Source organism: Brassica napus, chromosome C5, assembly GCF_020379485.1.
Source record: "Brassica napus cultivar Da-Ae chromosome C5, Da-Ae, whole genome shotgun sequence".
NCBI lineage: Eukaryota > Viridiplantae > Streptophyta > Magnoliopsida > Brassicales > Brassicaceae > Brassica > Brassica napus.
The window spans coordinates 3,866,851-3,877,166 of NC_063448.1; the positions used below are offsets into that span (position 1 = coordinate 3,866,851).

The 10,316-nt window shown below is 35.9% G+C and overlaps 1 protein-coding gene across 1 annotated transcript; it reads left to right on the forward strand.

Moving 5' to 3' along the window:
• The first annotated feature begins 8,957 nt into the window (after nucleotides 1-8,957).
• LOC106397432 (germin-like protein subfamily 2 member 1) lies at nucleotides 8,958-10,098 on the forward strand. The gene is made up of 2 exons (XM_013838015.3): nucleotides 8,958-9,274; nucleotides 9,358-10,098. The coding sequence occupies exons 1-2, from the start codon at nucleotides 9,154-9,156 to the stop codon at nucleotides 9,900-9,902; spliced, it is 666 nt and encodes a 221-aa protein (XP_013693469.1). The 5' UTR covers nucleotides 8,958-9,153; the 3' UTR covers nucleotides 9,903-10,098.
• The last annotated feature ends 218 nt before the right edge of the window (nucleotides 10,099-10,316 follow it).

A 10,316-nucleotide genomic window follows, 5' to 3' on the forward strand; every position in this document is an offset into this window, starting at 1 on the left:
GGACGCCAGACGTCGGTGGACATGAGCGTTTTCCGGTAGATGCTGTTGGAGACCTACATAACTGGCACAAAAAAAGTATTTTCTGGGATCTGCCATACTAAGAGGATCATCTGCTAAGGCATAATTTAGATGTCATGCATATTGACAAGAGCTTTTTTTGACAATCTCATGAACACGATCCTTAATGTTCAAGGTAAAACAAAGGATAATTTGAAGTCAAGACTGGATTTAATCGATATATGTGCTCGTGATTTAATCGATATATGTGCTCGTTCAGAACTTCATGTTGATGAGAATGGTAGGGCTCCTTTTCCCATATACCGACTTGATGCAGAGGGAAAAGATGCGTTCTTTGATTGGATTTCAAACGATGTGGAATTTCCAGACGGTTACGCATCTAATTTGAGTAACTGTATCGACAGAAATGAAGGAAAGTTTACTGGCTTGAAAAGCCACGATTGCCATGTAATGATGCAGCGCCTCCTTCCGTTTGCCTTCAAGGAACTATTACCACGAAATGTTCATGAAGCAATTGCAGGGATAAGTGGTTTCTTCCGCGATTTATGCACGAGATCGGTGACTCTTGAAGGTATTGAAAATTTGAAGACTAACATAGCCGTGATTCAGTGCAACCTTGAGAAGATATTTCCTCCCTCATTTTTTGATGTTATGGAGCATCTTGTTATTCACCTAGCAAGAGAATTGGAACTTGGTGATCTTGTGCAGTATAGATGGATGTATCTGTATGAGCGGTATATGTTCCGTTTGAAGAAGATGGTGAAAAATTTAAGTAGGGTGGAAGGTTCTATAGTCGCACGGATGATCAATGAAGAAACTTCAAACTTTGTCGAGTACTACTTTCCAGCAGAAGTTCAGACCAAAAACAGAACACCTGCTCGGCATGATGAAAGAGGCGAACGGGCAACATATCATGTTACGGTTCCAGACATTTTCACAGACGTTGGACGACTTAGCGGAAAACCAAAGGACCGTCGACTTACTGAGCAGGAACGCAGTAATTTGCAAACATATTTGCTCACCAACTGCGAAGATGTTCTTCAATATGAGAGGTAAATAAATTAGCTTACAAATTTTTATTTTAACAAGTTCAGATTTAAATCTTAATTGATTACATTATTGTCATCATATGTACAGGATTTTCATGGCAGAAAAGCGGTTCGAATATAGATACGCCACAGAGGACGAACTAGAAGAAATGAAGCAGAGAGAATTTGCTGGATGGATGTTTACTTATGTGAGTGCTTTAAACAAATTAAAATATCATTTATCACATATTTATACTAATTCACATTTATTGATATAACATATATATGTGCTATTAATAGGTGTCTGCTGGTTTGGCCAGAGGTGAAACATTTGACGATTGGATACGCGAGATGGTCGTTGGATCAAACTTTGTTGTGAAGTCATATTCGAGATTTTGTACTCGAGGATATGCATTCACAACTCAGAAGATGAGACGTTCGAGTACGACTTATGATGCTGGCGTTTGTTCTGCATCAGGAGATGATGTATACTACGGACACATACATGAGATTTTGGAAATCAAGTATTTGGGCATGGTTGGATTGCGCTGTACTGTTTTCTATTGTGATTGGCACGACAACACTCTAGATCGAGGTGTGAGAACAGATGCATTTGGTGTTACATCAGTAAATTCGAGGCGAAAGCTGCAATATTATGATCCTTTCATTCTTGCTTCACAGACCGATCAGGTAATTAAATGTTAATTATTCAGAATGATTCATCATCATGTGTATTAATTTATAATTTTACTAATAATTTTTTAAATGTTACAGGTTTGTTATATCAAGTACCCCCGGGTAAGGAACATAGATGATCCATAGGTTACTGTTACAAGACTCAACCCGAGAGGGCGAGTTCAGGGAAGTTCTGAGCTGGAAGACCCACTACAACCAAGCACATCCGGCAAGTTAAGTGCAGCAGAAGATTTAGCTGGAGTTGGCCTTGTAGTCGATTTAACCGACTTCGGAGAGGAAGTCGTCGTTCACGTAGAGGATGAACCAGTGATTGGAGAGTTTCACCAAGATCCAGATTCAGATTCATCTGGTGATGATGACTCGGAAACAGACTAGCATCGACTTTTTTTTAATAGAAATACCGAGGAAATTCCAAGGGAAGATAGGTTTTCCTCGGAATTTCATCGGAATAGACCTTGTCGATTTAGGGATTTGATTATAGAGTCATTTTCCTCGGAATTTCCTCGGAATATTCTGACGGAATTCCGATGAAGATAAGGGTTTCCTCGGAATTCCCTCGGAATATTCCGAGGAACTAGGGGTTTTTAAACCGAAAACAATGTTTTGCGGATTGAATAACACGTATATAACTTTCATTAAGTGTCTTAACCAGATTATGAAGTCAATATATATATATATATATATATATGTAATAAATTTCTATATTTATTAAACATTTAATATTATTAAAACTATTTTTTGTAATTATTAAACTATTTTTTATTTATTAAAACTATTTTTTGTTTATTATAACTATTTTTATATATTTATTAAATATTTTTAATATCTATAAAACTTTTTTGTGATCAAGAACTATTATTTGGGATTTTTTTTTTTTTTAAATATATATATATAATATAAATTTCTATATTTATTAAACATTTTTAATATTATTAAAACTATTTTTGTAATTATTAAACTATTTTTTATTTATTAAAACTATTTTTTGTTTATTAGAACTATTTTTATATATTTATTAAACATTTTTAATATCTATAAAACTTTTTTGTGATTAAAAACTATTATTTGAGATTTTTTTTAAAAAAAAAAATAAATTTATATATTTCTATATTTATTAAATATTTTTTTTTAATTTACAGGTTTAATGATGATCAGACCCGGCCTCGACAGCGTCGTGGTCGTGGTGGTACGGGAAGCTAGTTTCGAGATTCTAGTCATTTTCAGGATTCCGATTCGCCCCACAGCTCCTACCATACATTTCCCTCTGCTGCACCCGCTCCTGCTCCACTCGCTCCCGCTGCTGCACCCGCTCCTGCTCCTCCGGGTCCTCCGGGAGTGATGAGTGTTGCGAAGTTGGTTCGACAGCCCGGTCGTGACCATCTTCCCTATCTCACTCCGTATCCACATGGACGGGGTCAAACATGGTAATTAAACGTATTTTTTTCATTAAAATTTGATTCATTATTAATAATTTGTTCTTTTTATTAGGTTCAACCGATCTGGAAACGGGATCAGCGCATGGATCAATCGTATGATGTACTCGGCCATCGACAAGGGACATCCGACTTTCACTGACTTCCCTACCGACAAGCAGCATCTGTGGTTTCGTCAGTTTGCGGTAAGTATTCTAATTTTTTACTTATATTTTTAATCTTTAATATAAATTTTCTACTAATTGTATTTTTTTTTTCAGCAAGAATTCAACTAGAATTCCGATGAGACGCTCTTTATCTATCACCACTTCGTCCATAAAGTTATGGACAACTATGCGAAGCAGATCCACGAGTGGAAGAAGAAGTGGGAAATCAACAAGATTGTTTTTAATTTATTAAACTATTTTTTATTTATTAAACTATTTTTTTTATTAAAATGTCCCAAAGTCGATAAACAACACGGTCTGGACGGAGTTGTGTGCGCATTGGGATAAGGAAGAGACGAAAGAAACTTCTTCCACCAACTCCACCAACCGCAGGAGCGACCGTAAAGGGAAGAGCGTCTTCAAACATAACTTGGGTGCTCAATCTATTGCCACTCTGGGGGATCGCATGGTAAGTTCAGCCGCTTTTTCTTCAATTATTTAAGTTTTAAAATTTTATTTTTTGTGCATTTCTTCTGATTTCAAATTTTTGTTTAATTTATGTTTTTTTCAAGGCGGAAGAAAATGATGGCGAGCCGGTTGATGATCTCGCCCTAATGAAGAGGGCGTATACAAACAAGAAGACCGGCCAGATTGATGACGGTCTTGTGAGGGAAGTGGTCGCCCTGGTCTAAACTCAGGTGCAAGATGAAGTGTCTCAGCTTCAAACCGAGGATGACGATTCGACGGCTTCGACCAACTTGTCCCGGTTTCGAATCAACGAAATCGTTGAATCGGTAAGTTCTTTTTTTAAAGTTCAATTCATTTATTTATTGATTTTTATTTTATCATCTTTTTATATTATTTAAATTTGGCTATTTTCTATTTCAGTCGGTTCCAAAGAAGAAGGGACGTTTGGTCGGTTTGGGTCGTCGCACCCGGTCGGTTCCTCCTTCTGCACCACCGCCCTTTGTTGATTCAGAAGTACTTACGGCTCAGTTGAAGGACAAGGATGATCGCATATCTTTGTTGGAGACCCAGATGGCGGCTCAACAGGCGGGCTATGAGGCACAGAAGAGGCTGAACCAGCAAATGATGGAGATGATGCAGAGGATGTACCCGAACGAGGTGTTCCCGAACGTGTAAGACCCGTAGTTTTTTTTTTTCAAAAACTTAGAATGTTTTATTTTTATTTGTACAACTTTGAATATTATCTAATATGTTTTCAATTTTAATTTTAATTTTATATTTTCGAATTTTAATTTCAAAAATTTTATTTTTTAAAAAAAAATTAATTTTTTTTTTTGAAATTCCGAGGAAATGAACGCTTGGAAATTTCCGACGAACATTTCCTCGGAATATACCGAGGGACCCCTTCCTCGGAATATACCGAGGGACCCCTTCCTCGGAATATACCGAGGGACCCCTTCGTCGGAATTTTCCGAGGGCTCCGTTCCTCAGAAATTTCCGATGAAAATTCCGAGGAACATTTCGTCGGAACTTCCGAGGATTGGACCATCGGAAAGTCCATCGAAATATCCCGAGGAAGTTCTCCCTCGGTATATTCCGAGGACCTTTCCGACGAACTGGTGGTTCTCGGGGTTTCCTCGGAATTCCGTCGGAAATTCATTTCCTCGGAATTCCGTCGGACATTTCCGAGGGATTTCCGAGGAAAAATGAATTTCCGAGAAGTTATTTCCGATGACTTGTTTCGTCGGTATGTCGTCGGAATAACGTTATTCCGACGACATACCGATGATTTTTTCCCTATGTATGTCGCTGTTTTCTTGTAGTGCTCTTCTTAGTTTTGTCCATATGTTTATACATTAACGTACCTATCAGTGTATGAACAACGTGTGATAACTGATAATGTTGCTTTTTAGTTTTGTTATAAGATCCATGTCCATAGTTTTATTCAATATGGCTTAAGTTTTTGTTCTTGTAATTTTGTTGTCGACGTTTGTGATAATGTTTAGTGATAGTCAAACAAAGTGTCGCAGGTTGTATGACATATTATTATTCACTCCGTATTATGTCTTGTTATTTGTGATCTGATCGAAACTTTCTTGATTCCTTGATGAGTTTGTACTCTTTCTTATGTCTTGGTTTGACATATTTTCAGATAACAAGAAGATGGAGAAATGGGTTGATTTGAGATTAAAGGAGGATGATGAAGTTGGTTTGTATCTTTTTTTTATGGTTTGTAGTTTTTTTATGAAGCAAACTTTATGTACTTTCAGATTCTCTATGGTGTTTTGTATTTCACTTTTTAAGTTTCGGATTTTATGTATTTTCAGATTTTAAATATGTATTAGATACACAAATCAGGTTTATTACATGTTATTGAGCATGTAAATGATTAAAACTGCATCTAAAAATAGGTTTTTAAGAAGTTTGCACAAAATCATATCTTAAGATAATTAAAACTGCATTTTTAAAAAAGGAAACAATAACAACAAAAGAAATAATTAAAGACAATGTCATTATAAAAAAAAGACAATGTCATTATAAAAAAAGCATAAGGTTTAACGTCATTACAAATTAATTAAACTGTAATTAGAAGTTGACAAAAAAATAAAATAAATGGGCTCACGGGTCTAAACGGGTAAACGGGCATCACAATTGTAAACAGCCACAGTTAAATGGGCTCTAACAGGCAGGGCTTTAAATGGGCATGAAATTAACGGGTTCTAAACGGGCAGGACACTAAACGGATAGGGCTTAAACGGGTTCGGATAGCCCGTTTTAACATCCCTACTCTTAATGATTATCGAGACGTATGTACAGTGGGTAGCTATATAAACAGCGAAGAAAGTAGGGGTGGGCGTTCGGGTTCGGGTATTTCGGTATAGGGATAGAGAACCCGTTCGGGTATTTCTGTACTTCGGGTCGGGTTCGGGTATTTTTTTGTTCGGGTTCGGTTATTTTGAATCGGGTTCGGATATTTGGATTTTAAAAAAAATAAATAAATAAAATTTTCAGTTTTTAAGTTTCTTGTATTTAAAAATATAGATTTCACTTAACTGATTTTTTTTATTTTTTATAGATTGAATAATTAATAGGTTTAGAGACAATATTTCAAAAACAAATAGATATTAATTTGGGTATTGTTTTTAAACAAAAAGTTTGACATGCATTTTAAATGAATATCAAATCATTTTCTCCATAATTATATATATACTTATGATTTTAAAGTATGTGTAACATCAATATAAATATTTTTAAAAAAATTAGAGATGTAAACTAGAAATATAAGGGTAAGTATATATATGTTCGGTTATCTTCGGATATCCATTCGGGTTCGGATATTACCCGTTCGGGTTCGGATATCCAATCTCTCATAACTTAATACCCGTTTGGGTATTTTGCTACTTCGGTTCGGATTTTGGTTCGGGTTTTTCGGGTTGGGTTCGGATGCGGCTTCAGGTATTGGTAAAGTGCCCACCCCTAGAAGAAAGCAAAACCATTGGCCCTGGTCATTTCTACATGCATGGAAACATTATGATAAACGAAGACCAGAAAGCGAGAGAGATAGAGTAGCATTAACTACCAGAGTACCAGTATACCAGTCATGGGAGAGTATCGTTACAATATTTTGTTTCCTTCACTTGACAAAAAGAAAACATTTTGTTTCCTTCATAAGGATTCCTTTTGTTCCTAAGGTTCATGATTAATCTCCTGAAGTTGGAGTCAAGTTGTTGGTCGTATTTTTGTTCCCTTTTTTTTTTCTTTTGGCAAGGTAACAAATTGGTTGGATAGTCTACCACAAAAAAAAAGTGTCAATCCTATAAGTAAACAAGAGTGGTCACTCAAAGTCTTAACCATTTTCTGCATTAGCTTAGATGAGTTCTTTACTGCTTTGAGGTATAGCCAATCGTGTAAGATTCTTCAAGAAGTTATCACCTCGTTTTCATCAGTAGGTTGTCTAATTATGCTAGAATAGTTTAGAACAAGTTAGTTGCGTAATTACGCTTTTATTTGATCTAAAGATTAGGTTTATATATGAAACGTGATCAAGAAAAAAAAAAATCTGCTCCTTAACATCATCTCTCTACTACACTGCACTGAAAATTCAAGCTTTTGATCCAAATTGTCGAAAACGGTGTGGTTTAGAGACATTAACCTGAATGATTTGCTTACCTCTCTCCAAATCCACAAAGCGTCCGTCTTAGATGAGGCTTAATAAACACTAAAAGCCCAAACTCAAATTTTAAAGATAGACCCAACACAATAAAGACAAAATGAAAGTATTCGGAATAAAAAGTAAAACCCATCAAAATCGGAGGATATCTATGCATAGGGCTGGGCAAAAAACCCGGATCCGAAAAACCGAACCGAACCCGATCCGAAAAAGTAGTATCGAACCCGAACCGAAATTGATTAAATATCCGAATGGGTTCAAAATTTTGGTATTTAGAGAACCGAAACCGAACCCGATCCGAACCGAAGTATTTCGGGTACCCGATTATATCCGAAATTGATTTATATACCTATATATATTAATTATTTTTAGATTTAATATATATTAAGAACATCAAAATATATAAGATACTTTTAACTTATCCAAAATATTTATAAATATATACAAATAGTCAAAAGTAACATGTCTAAAATAGCTAAAGTATACTCAAAACACCAACAATACTTATTGATTCTCAATCTAAATATTCAAACCAAACCAATTTATATGTTAATTTTAGGTACTTTGACATATGCTATTCAAATTTATAAGTAATATATTGTTTTGTTTATAGATTTTGAGAAATTTAAAGTATATAATGAATTTTAAAAATTTTAAAATAATTTAAATGGGTTATCCGAACCCGAACCGAACCCGAACCGAAATTTAGAAATACCCGAATGGGGCTGAAATCTTTGAACCCGAAAACCCGAAACCCGAATAGACCCGAACCGAACCCGAATGGGTACCCGAACGCCCACCCCTATCTATGCAAATCAAAATTTCAATAATAATAATAATAAATACAGAAAAGAGTAAGACAAACATTACGTGATAAATACCTGAAAAAATGATTAGGATAGCAATAAAAAAATTTTTTGTCACGTATATAGTTTTTAAGAATAAAAATGACCAAAATAACACTTAATGTTTTATCAAAAGAGATAAATATACACTTATACCGCAATGGTAAATTAATTTAGACATTAAGATTTAGAGTTAAGGGGTGAATTTAGAGTTTAGGGTTTAGTGTTTAGGATTTAGGGTTTAGAGTTTAGGGGTGAGATTTAGGGTTTAGGGTTTAGAGTTAAGGGGTGGGATTTAGGGTTTAGGATTTAGGGTTTAGGATTTAGGGTTTAGGGTTTAGAGTTTAGGGTTTAGGATTTAGAGTTGGAGAGTGGAGTTTTGGGATAAGATTTCAAATTTTGAAAAATAAAAAAAATTTAAATTTTTCAAAAAATAAAATGCTATTTTGGTCATTTTAGTTTTTGAAGACTATTTTTGTGAAATAAACTTAGAAATGTGCTATTTTGGAGATTTTATCTAAATACATTTAGGTAATAATGATTCCATTTATATTAAGTATTTTACAGAATCATTAAATTATATATTACCTACCATGTAAATGCTAAAACAAGCATAGGCCATCTTTCTCCAATAGGACAGTCCCGATCCATCCGGTTTAGTAATCTATTCGTTGACCTTTGATATTTTTCATTCAGACAGAGGAGAGAGAGAAACAGAATTAAAAAGAAGCATGTTCCTTGCTTTTTCTCTCCCACGAAGAAAAATTCATCTCCTTCTTCAATCTCTCTCCCCTTTATAAACACTATCATTCTCAACTGTTTACAGCCACACCATCAACAACAATCAACATGGCTTCTCAAACTCAATTTCTCTCCATCTCCCTCGCCCTCGTCGCCTTCCTCTTCTTCATTAGAGTCTCCGCGGACCCCGACATGCTCCAAGACCTCTGTGTAGCTGATCTCTCCTCCGGTAATAAAAACTTAGATTTAACACTTCTCATCTTTTCCATATTTTTTTTTCAAAAAAGTTTTAATTTTTAATCGAATTTTCAGGAATCAAAGTCAACGGCTTCCCTTGCAAAGACGCAGCCAACATCACATCGCTCGATTTCTTCTCACAAGGAATAGCGAATCCAGGCCTCACCAACAACACGTTCGGTGCCTTGGTGACAGGCGCGAACGTGATGACCATCCCTGGACTCAACACGCTCGGCGTCTCCCTCGCTCGCATCGACTACGCGCCGGGGGGCTTAAACCCGCCTCACACGCACCCTCGCGCCACCGAAGTCGTCTACGTCCTCGAAGGAACACTCGACGTCGGGTTCCTCACGACGGCCAACAAGCTCATCGCTCAGTCTCTCAAGAAAGGCGACGTCTTTGCTTTCCCCAAAGGACTTGTTCATTTCCAGAAGAACAATGGTCGTGTCCCTGCTTCTGTTGTAGCTGCTTTCAACAGTCAGCTTCCTGGGACTCAGTCTCTTGGTGCTACTTTGTTCGGTTCTACGCCTCCTGTTCCTGATAGCATCTTGGCTCAAGCGTTTCAGACGTCTCCGGGGACTGTTAAACACATCAAGACCAAGTTCCAGCCCAAGAAGTGATGATGATCTTCTTAATTACAGGTTTTTTTTTTGGTTCTGTTTTTTCTAAAAAGGAATGATCTTTTCTCCTTTTTAAAAAATTGATCTTTGTGTAATAAAACCAATTAACTGATATTTGAGTGTGCATTTGAGCTTTCATTGTCTCATGTGTCTTTTTCTTCTGTATAATTCAAGTCGTCTTTTTTTCTGAGTTCCACTGATGTTTTGATCTTATTTTGAAAACTTACAAAAAAGCACGTAAGCTACTTATCCGACCCTTTATGCATAAAATAATCAAACTTACGTATGGGACTCTAATAAAATGATTAATTAATTGATTAGATCAGATTCTATAGTCCCCAACCCCCCACATGTGCTAAGTGCCATATGGCTAGCTAACTAAATCCATTGTAGAAGTTAAGAAAATCTGTCTGT